This window comes from Sesamum indicum, unplaced genomic scaffold, assembly GCF_000512975.1.
Source record: "Sesamum indicum cultivar Zhongzhi No. 13 unplaced genomic scaffold, S_indicum_v1.0 scaffold00243, whole genome shotgun sequence".
Lineage (NCBI taxonomy): Eukaryota > Viridiplantae > Streptophyta > Magnoliopsida > Lamiales > Pedaliaceae > Sesamum > Sesamum indicum.
Window position 1 is genome coordinate 50,307 of NW_011628137.1, and position 13,339 is coordinate 63,645.

The following is a 13,339-nucleotide window of genomic DNA, read 5'->3' on the forward strand; positions in this document are numbered from 1 at the left end:
TGGGTCTCCTCCACTTGCTGGTCTCGCCTAGATGACCCTTTCATTTCTAATTTTGCTCTCAATTTCCCACAGATGGTGCCAAAATGATGTAGGTCGCACAAAGTCCGGATCGGGTCGCGGGATCCTTCCTTCGAGCTTCCTATTAGTGGACCCTAAGAACAAAGCACACGTAAGACTAGCCGAGTAGCCCTCGGCGATGGCCCTCCGATGCCTAAGTTAGAAATTTGGGGTCGAAAGTATTTAAATGAGGTCGAATGAGATCAGAAAATGACGATAAGAACGATAAAAAAAAAGTCTTTTTAAACGTTATATGAAGCTATTTATAGTTATGTGATACCCTTTACCTGATTGCCACGTGGCACCGCCAGGATTCTGCCACGTTATCTAATCCAAGGGCACTGATTTAAGGCTGACTTCAAACCTAGTCAAAGCTGGTCAAACAAAGTCAAGCTTAGTCAAATATATATAAAAAATGCCTTAGACATAGGGGTATTTTAGTAATTAAGTGATCTTCCTCATCACTTTGGGAGTGAAGTTGGGGATGAGATGGTGGTGGTGGTGCTGACGACATCGCTAGCCGTGATCCTTGGCCTCCTGGTATTTCTCTGGAAGAGATCGAGTGATGATCGGAGCAAAGAAGTGAGGCCGGTCCTTGTCCCTAAAACGGTGAAGGATGAGGAGGAGGAAGACGTGGGTCCTGACAAGGTTAAGCTCAATGTGTTCTTTGGAACCCAAACTGGCACCCGCTAAGGGTTTTGCCAAGGTACTGATTTCTAATGCATGGGCGTTTTCACGATTTCGAGTTCCAATTGTTTTGCGAAGTCTGGTTAACTGTCATTCCTGTTTTAATCGCGATGATGAACTGAGTTAATGGTATTCTTGTCTTTGTATGCTGTCTGTTATAATCAATTAGTTTTATGCTTTTGTTTAATGTTCAACTAAGAGACACATCATAAGATCAAAGTTTACTGTTGTTATAATGGTGAGACTGTTTTTCAACTGCAGGAGAGAGCAACTATGGCGTGAATTAGACTTAATACTTAGGGGTCAACACGATGCAGATTCTGTCTCTATCCCATACGCAGCTGCAATACCAGAATATAGAGTTATGACTTATGATCCTGCTATAACATCTTGTGATGATACCCGTGCAAGCCGTTCCGATGGGGACGCTTCCTATGATGTTCATCGTCCATGCAGGTATCCTATTATCTTTGTTTGTGTATCTGCTTCATATATGCTTGCAGACGGGCTCTTTATTCAATTTTCTGAAAGAGTCAACATTGGTGTTCAAAAAGAGCTTCACACCCCAGAATCTGATTGCTCTTGCATACATCTGGAGTTTGATTTATCTGGAACTGGTTTAGTGTAAGTCGTTCACATATTTGCCCTCATTGCAAATTCAGAACCATTAGCATTCTCCATGTATGAATGGTATTTGTAATAGAGGTTTCAAATTTATCTTTTTAAGTGGTAAATGAGTTGGTTTGTAGATAGATGAGATGCATGTATAGAGAGATGTTTATATTTATCATGATGATCTAAATTTATCGTGTCCTATAGAAAGCTAAAGTACAAGGCTTCTGAACACACTAGGGGCGGGGGCATGAAAAGGATCATCATGAGGAAACATGATTGATCCATGGGTGGATGTATGAGTATGACTGACTACACGCCATATGGTTTTGTAATGTAACCTGCAAGAAGCACGGTCTCATTCTAATATCATTTTGGAATATTCATGTGAATTCGTCGAGCATGCAACACCTTACACATATTTTTTTATCTCTGCAACACCATTTGGATTTATTTCATGTTCATAGGTGTTAATCATTCGTGGTCTTGGAACCTTATTCTCGCTCCTGCATCAGCTTTGCAAATGGGTTACCTATGATATATACACATTATTTGATCTAATTTATGGATCATGCCAACATTAGCTATATCAAAAATCACTTAGATAAACATGTCACAATTTGGAGCCAGAGGAACTTATGGCTGCTTTTAAAATTTAAGCTATGATGTTTCATCTCCTATTTACCTTCTGAGGTATAATAATTCCAAACATTTTAATCATTGCTTATTTTACCTAATGTCAATTTCAGTGTCATTCTTGCATTTTCATGTTATTTTTTGGTGTTTTCCTATCCTAATTTATATAACCCGTCCATGGCGAACTGAATCTAATTATCTTTTGTCTCATGTTTTTCTTTCTCAGGTATCAAACTGGAGATCATGTCGGTGTCTTTGCTGGAAATTGTGATGAAACTGTTGAAGAAGCGGCAAAATTATTGGGCCAGCCTTTGAATTTACTATTTTCCATCCACTCTGACAAAGATGATGGCACATCCCTGGGGTGTTCATTGCCACCTCCATTTCCTGGTCCTTGCACGCTTCGTACTGCTCTAGCATGCTATGCAGATTTGTTGAATCCTCCTCGAAAGGTGTGAATGTTTATTCCTCTACATTCCATTTACTTTTCTTTCTTTTGTCATATTAGATTTCTGAAAGTAAGGGGTTCCTCTTTCTTGCCAAAACATTAAAAATGGCACCAGGCTTCTTTGATTGCATTTGCTGCTCATGCGGCTGAAACTAGCGAAGTTGAAACGCTTGAATTCTTGTCGTCCCCGCAGGGAAAGGTAAATTGGCTTTCACTTCACATCTATCTTCTTGTTCGTGTTTTGAGATATAATGTTATGAATTGTATAGTTGTTGCTTGATGTGCCTTGTGATGTTTTTGAAGCCTTGATTCAATCTGCATTTTATTCTCTGTTTAGGATGAATATGCTCACTGGATTGTGGGCAGTCAGAGAAGTCTCCTGGATAATTTTTTTTATAATTTTTAAAATTTCTCCAACAGTGTACAATCCCAAAAGTAAAATACCAAGTATCAAGACATGCAGTGCAAATTTCTGCACCCGCAACAGTTTCTCATTTCATTCAACATTTATGAAGGTAAACTCATGAGTGCACGCAGGGTTCCATTACATTACAAGAACACTGATCTGGGTCGAATTATGCGATCTCGAGATTCGATCTCCACAAAGACTGCTGATTCTTCCAAGACCAGATTTTGGGTTCCTTGAGAATGAAACAAGTAAGGTGAGCTCGTCGGGCACGTCCCCGACAATGACCCTCCGACGCTCAAGTCAGGTTGATCGAGAGAAAAGTGTTCTATCTCAAAGCTCGATCACAATAAATGCGTAATCGGTACCTTTAATGACGACGTTTCGGGTCTACATATAGGGTTCAACAGGTCAGAGTTGACCGGCCACGTGGTCTAATCCTGCTGAGTTGTGTCCATGATCGGACGGTGATCATTGTCCGGGTCTTCGAAGGCAGATGGATCCGAGTCGGGTCACGTTCGACCCGACCGATAAAAAAGACGTGGATCCTTGCTTAAATGATGAAAATGCATCCTCTTCTAACAGCCACATCAAACACCAAATGCAAATATCAAGCTCAGGGAACCATTTTCTGAGGATACCATGAGACTCAGGAGGACACCCCTCAGATGCCAATGCTCCTTGCTATGAAAATATAATGAATTTCAACGAATATCCTTCTATAGTCCCTTGTTTTCTTTCCCATTTTTCATTTTGGCTTGCTGATGTGGACTTCCAAGGGATGGAGTGCATACCTCATTGTTAACTGACTGATTGGGCTGATCTGAGTTCCTCTCTTTCAACTGATTATTACTCGTCAAAGTAGAGCGCATCGCTCTTGGTAACTTCAAAGGAATATCAATTTCTCCATTAGTTTTTGCTTGCTCCGGTACGTCAACATTCTGGGTTTGAGACTCAATTGGCGTGGCAGGTACCAGCTGAATGACTGATTTGCGCCATTTTTTCCTCAGATTAGGTTTTGGGACACTAGCATTTGCCTGAGACATAATAAAGGTAGTCACAGGATAGTATTTCAATGTTTATATATATATGTATATACTACTATAATCTTGTCAAGCTACAATATAGATTTCAAAACCAGAAACTTCGAAATCAAGATACACATGATCATCAATACGTCACTTTGGTAGGTTTAAGGTCAAATAGATCTTCCAAATCATTGTAAGACACCTTGCCAATACTTACCAGGTTATTCCTAATGTCAGATAATGGTTTCCTTGTGACTCCATCATTTGCGTTGACAGGCTTCTCAGACAAAGCAGTTTGAAGTAGCATTGCACCATGAGAAGCAAGATTTTTACTTCTTTCTTTTTCATCTGTGTCTAACATATTTCCAGCAGTCTCTGGTTGCAATAAGTCCTTTGCACTAACTTCTTCCCTGTTGCTGCATTTGTTTCGTCCACAGCTACAGGACGGAGTACAATTACCACTTGCAGCTCGGCATTCACATCTTAATGTCTTGCATGAAGAATGTTTGCTGCACGAGCAACATACTCGCTCAATTGAGGTCGCCACAACTAAGTGTTCTAAATCAGCAGCCGTTTCAACATGGCTATCCGTTTTAGAGTTCCTTTTCCTAGCTTGGCGTTTTTTTGTCTCTCTCGTGCGTACCCACTCGTCGTCCGTATCATCTGATAGCCTTGGATGTTCTCGTTGATCATCATCAGATGTGTCTTCTAGCTCAAATGCAGATACTTCACTATTGAGAAGACTGGAGTTTTGGGAGCCCTAAAGTATGAAAAACCAAGTGCATGAGCTATTGAAAATCAATAATCTCCGTACATTTGCAAAATATACTCCACTATTAAGAACATTGGAGCATTGGGAATCCTAAAGTATGGAAAACCAAGCGCCTGAGCTATTGAAATCAATAATCTCCGTACATTTGCAAAATATATGGCATCATAAGTTTACAAAATGGACCGATGTTAGTAGAAAACAATACTAAGATCTGTTAGTATTAGTTGCAACACAAATTATGTCATAACATACCTTGGGTCGTAAGTCATAAGCATGCCCGTCGCTGTTGTTCATCACACAAGCTCCATAGGCTTCATTCATTTCGTTGGTATGTCTCTCCAAAGCCAACTTCTGCAAAATATCCCAACTGAATTCAAGAACAGCTTTGCACAAAAAACATCAATATCCCATAAATGAGTAAATTAAAGAACTAAATAAAACAAAGATCACCTTAATAGCAACAACTGGGTGGAGATACTATAATTAGCATATCAAATCTAATCACTCCATGATATCCAAGTATTAGACGTTACAATATTATGAATTATGTTTCCCTTTAATACTTTTCCACAGAAGCCCATAAAGAACAAAAGGAAATTCTCAACCCACATTAGAACATTGCAAACAAATGCAAGGAATGTAACAAAATTTGGTACAAGTTATTTTTTAAAAGTGTCATGCTAAATAGTGCTCATCTTGCAAGGAAAATATCCTGTACTGATTAGTTATAGAACCAATAGCTTAAACTAATGATTCAACCAGTAGAAATACCTTTAATTAATGACAGTTACATAGTCATGCACCAACACTTCAGAGTTAATGACATGACAGGGGAGGCTGCACAACAAAGTGATAACCATGAAACAATAAAGTATGCCACTAGAAAATAGTGTACTCACCACTAAATTTTCCTGACGGCTGAGTTCGGACTTTTGAAGCTCTACTTGTCTAATCAAGTTGACTACTTTCTCCTTCAAATTTCTAATTTCTGCATCCTTCTCTCTGCACTCAACTTCTCTATCCTTTAGCTGGCACCTGTTGGGTGGAGTGGGTGGGCCTGTAATTTGAAAACATTTTACCGGGGCCCCCCTCCTAGGCTGAATCTAGGAATCTTCTGGTGGGCTACCCTCTTTATGGGTTGAAGGGCTTATCTTGGGTTTCACAACCTCTCTTAGGCCAAGTGCTCTTAGGCCGCACATATCATTCAATCCCCCCCAATCTAAATAGGAAGGGTGCTCTCTAGAACCTTAGAGTAGAAGCCCTTATAGCGTTAGGAAGAGGGGATCCCCCTTCAATATTTTGTCGCCTACTCATTTCTATCGTTCTCTACAACTTAGAAAAGTGTATCCCAACTTTTTGTCAATTTGATTTGATGGCCATAATTATCTGCTGCATGAAAAGGTGACGTTTTAGTAACTGCCCACCCATGCGCTTGGTAACCACCCGTTCTCGGGCTTGCTAACCACCCACTCTCATGTAGTTACAAGTGGGTCGTGGGCTTAACCCCCTAGTCCATTATCTTGGCTAGGTGTAACCGTGTACCTATGTAAAAGAGCTTCATTCTCAAAACATAGAAGATGCTCTTGAGGATCGATCGTCCCGTCATATTCAGCAATAGTCGGGCTACGGCATTTTGCTGGAAGTTCGTTTTCCATCACTACTTTCGTGAAGGGGACACCTTGATGCTCATCTTTGGGGGGGCCTGCAATCTGGTGTTAGACATCCTAGAGACCTTTCTGTCGACATTTCGATTGTAACAGCCATTGTCGGGGAACCTCCTGAGAAACTGCTGGAGAGGACCCCTATCTCTCAATTAGTTAGGTTCTTGATACGGGACATCTCCTTCAACTAGGCCTCCTTTTATTCCTTTTCTAGGGATGGCTATTTCCAGTACCGGAGCAGGGCGTCCAGGTGCGAGCATTGCCATCTGCTCCAGAATTGCTGCCACAACTACATGCTGGATTGCACCTATCAAGGTGGAGAAATTTCTCCTGAGGTGGATCAAAGAGGTACTTTGTCTTGGAGGATCAACCATAGGATACACCACTATGGAGGATGGTAGGAGTGTGCAAAAAATTATTAAATCGACCGAACCGGACTGAACTGAATTTTCGGTTCGGACCGAAAATCGAACCAAAAATTTCGGTTCGGTCATCGATTTTTTTTTAAAAAAAAATTTGATTTTTTATTTGATCTTTTGATCACCGTTTCGGTGACCGAACCGAATCGATTAACCGAACTTTTAAATAATATATTAAATAAAATATATTATTATATATAGTATATTATATTATATTTATATATTAATATTATATTATAAACATATATAATTATAGAATATAGAAATAGTGAGTCATAGAAACTGAGAATTGAGGAACAGAGAGAGAGAAGAAAGGAGAGAACGACACGAGCGGAAGAAAGAAAAGAAAGAAGAACGCACAACGCCGGCGCAGCCGCAGCAGAAGAAAGCCGACGGGCAACCTCCTCTACTCTCCACCAGTCTTACTCTTCTCCATCAGGTTGATTTTGCTCTTTTACAAAGAAAAAAAATTTCAAAAAATTTGACTTACAATTTTTGCTTTGAAGGTGTTTGATGAAATGCCTAAGTTAAAAAATATGTGGATTCTTGTACTATTAAATTAGAATTTAACTTTAGTAATTTGGTATTTGTATTTTTGGATAAAATTGATAAATATCATAATTATTTATATATATATTATTTTAAAACAAATGGTTTTTTCTGTTTTAAAAATCGAGAAAACCGAACTTAGTCGATTTTTAACCGAATCGAACAAAATTCGGTTCGGTTAACCGAAATGCACAGGCCTAGAGGGTGGCATTGGTGCAGGGAGAGCTAGGGCAAATCCTCCACCAATTGGAGTTGGAGAAGTTCCTGCAATGACCTGCAAAGGCTAATTGTTGTAGGTGTCTCCATAGCTTTTAGCTTATTTGCGGGGTTGTTGGAGGTCCATGGTAACTCACGTCTTTAACTCAAATTTTCAACAGATGGCGTCATTTGATGCGTGCGATTTTAATACGGATCCAAGGAGCTTGGATCTAGATAATGGACTTGGCCCAATGACGAAAAAGATTTTGAAAAACAAAACATGCAAAACAACATATATATAGGGTAATAATCATAAAAATAAATTGTGATGAGAATTTTGAGATGTAAGTAAGAAATTTGTGAGAAAATTTTTTTGAATGCAAGTTGATAGCTGAAGTAAGAGTAGAAAGCAATTTTTCAAGTTCTGGAAGATGCCCCCATTGGAGGCCTACACCTTTATATATATAGGGTGTTCCCCTCCGTTGGGACTCTACATACTACCTGTATTCTCGGAAAAGGGGGCAAGATACGTGTGGATAAGACATGATCTGGTTATATCTTTAGTTGATCAGCACGTCTTTGCTTGGGGGTGACTCCTTTCATGTGAGGACTCCTACTCTGCGGGAAGTCCTTCTAAGGTTAGGAATCCTGAGTTTTGGACACGGGTGGCCGATGAGTCAAGCCCGCGAGCCGGCTCGACTTTGAGCTCGACTCGAGCTCGAGCTCAGGTTGAGTTGTTCACCAGCTCGCGAGCTGGTGAATTCTTTTTTATATATATATTTTTATTTTTGACTTTTTTATATATTTAATTTTATATTTAATATGTGATCACTTTTATAATCAAAATTGACCATATATTATAATTATTAATCAATATCATACATTTTATTTTGGATAATAATAAATTATGGTACTTTTATTTATACATTTAATCTTTATACAAAAAATAAATTTAATCAACAACTTAGTAAATTATAATATATTTATAATTAAAATTATTATTTTAATATGATATATATAAACTTTATGTTATATTTTAATATATATTTGTATTACATTATACATTTTTTAAATTGACAAGTAATTCACTTATGATTTTTTATTATTTATAAATTTATGTCAAAATTTTCACTTATGATTTTTTATTATTTATAAATTTATGTCAAAATTTAGTAATTCCTATTAATTAATCTAAAAATCATAATAATAATAATAACAATAATAATAATGATGATGATGATGATGATGGTTGAACAATTCTAATTATTATTTTATTATATATATAATGAGATTAAAAAGTTTAATCAATAATTACGATATCTTAAAACTCGGGCGCTCGATTTATACGAAATTTAAATATAACAAGACTGTATAAATTAGATCATATCAGACGGTATGATTTAAAATCTCATGGCCTGATTCAACGATACACCGTCTTGAATGATTACTCTTATGTTTCGAGTATGATATCTCTATATCTGTATATCCCATAAGTCTAAAACTTTACCAAATGTATTTTTCTATAAGTTTAATCATATCTAACGGTCTGATCTGAATTTTGATGGTCCGATTAATCCATGTTGTTCAACAATGTAAGGTAATAGTTATAGCATTGTTATACTAGAAAACACTTTTGCACCTTTAATGCAAACAATTAACTGCTCTCTAATAGGAATGTAATAATCATCAAATTATGATATTTTATTAATACCTTGATAGTTAATTACCAACCTTGGGTTTACCTCTCATTATTTCACCATGGTTTCTTACCAAAAATCTAGAATTACTGTAGGTAGAGACTCCAGGCTCGATGAGTCCAAGATTGATATACTCTTTGATAATTAACTGCATATCTTTTGGGCTCTTCATATTCATTTCGATAAGCTTATATTGAATGTACTCGCACTTGCATTCTTCTTTAACTTTCAGAGTAGCTTCTATCTTGTTGCTATCCCACCATGCTCGAGGATTTTCACTGTAGTTCTTCTGAATAAGTCTCTTGACATTCTCGAGAGAGAGCTTGCTCTCTTCACTAATGCCTAACGTCATTATCTCCTGCAATGCTTCTTTGAGGTTTCTAATCTCTTCCTTAGATTCCTCATAGAAGCTATCGCTATCAATGAGTCCCTATTGCCTGCAAGATAAAAGAACTTCACCAAATTTTCTCTTATCCTGTATTTTTGGATGAATTAATCTGGCATTGAATTCACCACGCTTGATGCAAAAATTTATAGGCATTATCCTGTTAAAGGCCTTTTCTCTTTGCAAACCTGTACCTCACTACCACAATTAGTAGTAACGATTAACAGAATCCTTTGATTATCCTGCATATATCTTATAAATATTTGAATGAAATTGTTACCAAGCAAGGAATCGACACCTGTATCGTGGAAGTAAATAGTAGGTGTTTCTACCCTGAACCAGGGTGATCCAAATGTTCCTACGATCATGATCTTGGCTTCTCGTATTCCATAATTGAGTATTAGGATTTTCAATGAAAAATCCCTTCTAGCAATAACGGGTAAGGTTTCCCTTGCTTCTTTAGGGAAAACTCCAGGTTTTTCCGTGCAAATCCCTGATCCTGAATCAATATAAACTACACAATACTCTGTCTTATATTGATCATACAACATATCAACAGATATGTATATAGAAAAGGGACTCGTCATTCATTCCTTATGGTAACACCATCAAGACTGAATTCCATCCCGTTACATTTTCTTCCCAATGGTTTATGATCTTCGAATAAACTTAAACCCAAAGTCATACTCCCATTTTCTCATCCTGCAACTAGAATTTCATAGCCTGCTATTTCTAACATGCCTTCATATCCACCACCAACAGGTTGCTGCAAATGATATAACCATCACAAGGGAAAAAGTTTTCTTTCTTAGTGATGTCAAATATAACTTGTATTGCTTTCCATCCTTCAGGGCATCTTAGTTTTACATTATTCACCCTAATCTCTTGAGGTGTTAAAGCTTTTAATTACTCTTTCTCCTTCCCTTTGTAGCCTATGATTCTATCTTTCGAAAAGGATATTCTGCTACTAAACTCAATTCTAGAGCTAAGTGTTCGATCTAAAACTAGGTGATCTTTTATAACAATATCGATACCACCTATTCTAGGTATCCTAATTGGATCTTGTTCCATAACCTAAGCAAATTTCTTGAAAATTCTAAGTGCCCGTTTGGTTGTGTTTTTATTTTCATTTTCAGTTTCCAACAATTGGATTTGTATAGAAATATTTTATTGATTTTTGTGCGAAAACTGAGAATATGTTTGGATTAGTTGTTTCAAAATATAGGTACATAGGTGTGAAAATATTGAATACAAGTATATGTATTTTTGATGTGACAGAAATTAGTTATGAGGGTTGACCAAATTGATTGAATATGTGAAATTATAAAATAATGAAAGTAAGTCTTGCCATTTCCTTTTTCTTTTTCAGTACAATTTTTTTTGTTTGTATATATACATATTAACGTGCACTTGGTGCCAGCACTTCTTTAAGCTTCCTTCTTCTTCAATATATTCCATAATAATATAATTTATTAAAATATATTTTAACTACATAATGATTTAAATTAATCAAATATATAATTTACTAAATATTTAAATTAATAATAATTTAAAATAATAATTTAAAATACATTAAAATGTCAAAGAAAATGGGTAAAATAAACATTTATAGACATGGCAAAAAATAAAGCCCACTGGCAGAATACACATATCTCAGACATTCTCCGTTAGTTTTTGAATGTATTTTATAAAATATATGAGATTTTTTGCTTATAAAATCAACATAAAGAAATTTGGTGCTATTTTATCAAAATACAAGGGGTCGTATGCAATTTACCGTATTAAATAAATTTTCGTAGAACTATTTTTAGTGATTTAAAATTTTACTCAAACTTTTTTATTTAAAAAATAATATTTAAATTTATAGCTTTTTTATAAATTATGTAATACAAAAAAAAATTCACAAACTCAATATATGTAAATATATTTACAAATTAAATTTTTTAATTTATGTATAAATACATAGTGCACATAATTTTATAACAAAGTATGTTATAGAACTTATTTCGTTCAATTACATGTACACATAGTTATTAGGACAAATGGTGGTTGGGAGTTAATGATTGTTTTCTTCATTAGTTAATGATTTTCCTTCCATTAACTCTTGACATCTTCCTCCATCAAATCAAATGTCAATTGAATGTTGCTCGTGGAAGGAAGTAATACATTTTTCAAGAATTTTGCAGCAACTTGAGTATAGTTTGTAATGATGTATTTTTGTTTATAAAAATAATTATAACGCAAAATTGTCATTCTCGTTAAATTGTAAGAAAATAAGTTCATAAAAATGAAGAATTAATATTATTTTTGTTTATAAAAATAATTATAACGCAAAATTGTCATTCTCGTTAAATTGTAAGAAAATGAGTTCATAAAAATGAAGAATTAATATTATTTTTGTTTATAAAAATAACTATAACGCAAAATTGTCATTCTCGTTAAATTGTAAGAAAATGAGTTCAGTAAAATGAAGAATTACCATCAACATTATAATCTATTTTTTAAATAAATTTAAATAAACTACAACTAACATCATATAAAAATTGTTCACTTTGCCAATCTTACAACCCAAGTACGTTTGTCCTCATCACTCATCAGAAGAAACATTTGACACCTCACCTTCAATACAAATTGATCTTGCGCTACAAAGAATAAATCCCGCGGTAATCCCTCCATTTTAGACAGCGCAACCATGCACTCTTCAATATCATCGTTAAAAAATTTTGGCCAACTTCCGAGTTTTGGCTTCACTGCAAGCGGTTATGGCATCAATACAAGCATCAATTTGATCCCACCAATCACTTTGCCCTCCTTTACGCTGCACGCCTCTTGTTGCTCTTTGAATTTTCTCGGTCCCAGATGAGAGTGGATTACCACTATCTATTGCAGGATAGCTTACATCAACTTTATCATCGTCATTGTTGGCGATAGGAGGCATGGCAGAGGAATGGGCATTACTGCCGGTGGCTGCAGAAGATGAGAACATCTCAGTACATAAATCAAAATGAGGAAGACCCTTCTTTTTCAAGCCAGACTCTCTCGGATTAGCCTGCACAATCGGTCACACTTAATTGGCGTATGACAAGAAATGATGAATATATATAAGAAAATAAAATGAGAAATGTAATACAATTACCGCGATCCATTCAGCCCAACGATCCTCACTTGCAGTTACAGTACACGTTGTTGGCTCCCAACCAAAACCAGTCCGTTTGTATACCAAATCATAAAACTTACGCCAAAGCATCCGAAGCCTGTTAGCCTTACCTTTAAGCTACGCAACAGTGTCTTGTGTTTTATTACGTTCGCATAATTCAACCCTGATTTCACGCCAAATTTGCTCACTAAATGTTGATGAGATAAGGTGTCTTTTCTTGTAATGCTCATACATAAATTCAATGAACAAAGACACCTATAGCATATCCCACCAAGCATCGTCAATTCGTGACCTTGGCTCCCAGGACGTACCGCATGGCTCCTTCCCTTTCCGACTCATCTACCATGTTAAAGTCACAACGTACGTTACTAAAACATCTAAAGTATTAATAGAGTATTACTAAAATATCTACCACATTTGATCCAATGTTTGATTCAAGAATAACAGTTCCTTCATACCGAACGCTATGAAATAATTGTTGTAATATTCCAACAAATGTCAAACAAAGTTCTCAGTGTCTCTCAATTTATTCTGCTAGTAAATATTTATTGACAACAGCTGCTTGGCAAAATGATGTTCTGTTAAAAAATTTACACAGCCAATCAACCAATGACGTACCTGCTAGCA

General features: G+C 36.1%; 3 protein-coding genes across 4 annotated transcripts; 1 reads left to right on the forward strand and 2 right to left on the reverse strand.

Annotated features, from left to right (window-relative positions):
- The first annotated feature begins 535 nt into the window (after positions 1 to 535).
- On the forward strand, positions 536 to 2,984 carry LOC105179934 (NADPH--cytochrome P450 reductase-like). 2 transcript variants are annotated; one of them, XM_020691494.1, is made up of 6 exons: positions 536 to 763; positions 1,006 to 1,200; positions 1,299 to 1,368; positions 2,219 to 2,444; positions 2,556 to 2,639; positions 2,861 to 2,984. In XM_020691494.1, exons 2-6 carry the CDS (start codon positions 1,140 to 1,142, stop codon positions 2,951 to 2,953), a joined length of 534 nt encoding a protein of 177 aa, XP_020547153.1. In that variant the 5' UTR covers positions 536 to 763; positions 1,006 to 1,139; the 3' UTR covers positions 2,954 to 2,984. The 2 variants fall into 2 exon arrangements, with proteins under 2 accessions (XP_020547153.1, XP_020547154.1); XM_020691495.1 differs by having other exon boundaries at positions 2,778 to 2,916.
- A 561-nt stretch (positions 2,985 to 3,545) lies between these two features.
- Positions 3,546 to 6,681, reverse strand: LOC105179937 (kinesin-like protein KIN-4C). Its single transcript, XM_020691496.1, has 5 exons — positions 6,479 to 6,681; positions 5,546 to 5,681; positions 4,899 to 4,997; positions 4,092 to 4,634; positions 3,546 to 3,883 (listed from the first exon to the last, which is right to left on the reverse strand). The coding sequence occupies exons 1-5, from the start codon at positions 6,679 to 6,681 to the stop codon at positions 3,566 to 3,568; spliced, it is 1,299 nt and encodes a 432-aa protein (XP_020547155.1). The 3' UTR covers positions 3,546 to 3,565.
- A 5,587-nt stretch (positions 6,682 to 12,268) lies between these two features.
- LOC105179938 lies at positions 12,269 to 13,058 on the reverse strand. The gene is made up of 3 exons (XM_011103598.1): positions 13,005 to 13,058; positions 12,692 to 12,829; positions 12,269 to 12,604 (listed from the first exon to the last, which is right to left on the reverse strand). Exons 1-3 carry the CDS (start codon positions 13,056 to 13,058, stop codon positions 12,269 to 12,271), a joined length of 528 nt encoding a protein of 175 aa, XP_011101900.1.
- Between the last annotated feature and the right edge of the window lie 281 nt (positions 13,059 to 13,339).

What these genes read in the sequence shown, in the direction of transcription:
- LOC105179934 (XM_020691494.1), top strand. Translation starts at nt 1,140, where the DNA reads ATGATACCCGTGCAAGCCGTTCCGATGGGGACGCTTCCTATGATGTTC. An exon ending in GATGTTCATCGTCCATGCAG is followed by an intron (nt 1,201 to 1,298) that starts GTATCCTATTAT and finishes GTGTTCAAAAAG; the next exon opens with AGCTTCACACCCCAGAATCT. An exon ending in TGTTGAATCCTCCTCGAAAG is followed by an intron (nt 2,445 to 2,555) that starts GTGTGAATGTTT and finishes AAATGGCACCAG; the next exon opens with GCTTCTTTGATTGCATTTGC.
- LOC105179937 (XM_020691496.1), bottom strand. Translation starts at nt 6,681, where the DNA reads ATGGTTGATCCTCCAAGACAAAGTACCTCTTTGATCCACCTCAGGAGA. An exon ending in CTAGTTGAAGGAGATGTCCC is followed by an intron (nt 5,682 to 6,478) that starts GTATCAAGAACC and finishes TCCACCCAACAG; the next exon opens with GTGCCAGCTAAAGGATAGAG. An exon ending in GCCGTCAGGAAAATTTAGTG is followed by an intron (nt 4,998 to 5,545) that starts GTGAGTACACTA and finishes GATATTTTGCAG; the next exon opens with AAGTTGGCTTTGGAGAGACA.
- LOC105179938 (XM_011103598.1), bottom strand. Translation starts at nt 13,058, where the DNA reads ATGGTAGATGAGTCGGAAAGGGAAGGAGCCATGCGGTACGTCCTGGGA. An exon ending in GGTACGTCCTGGGAGCCAAG is followed by an intron (nt 12,830 to 13,004) that starts GTCACGAATTGA and finishes ACTGTTGCGTAG; the next exon opens with CTTAAAGGTAAGGCTAACAG. An exon ending in GTTGGGCTGAATGGATCGCG is followed by an intron (nt 12,605 to 12,691) that starts GTAATTGTATTA and finishes CCGATTGTGCAG; the next exon opens with GCTAATCCGAGAGAGTCTGG.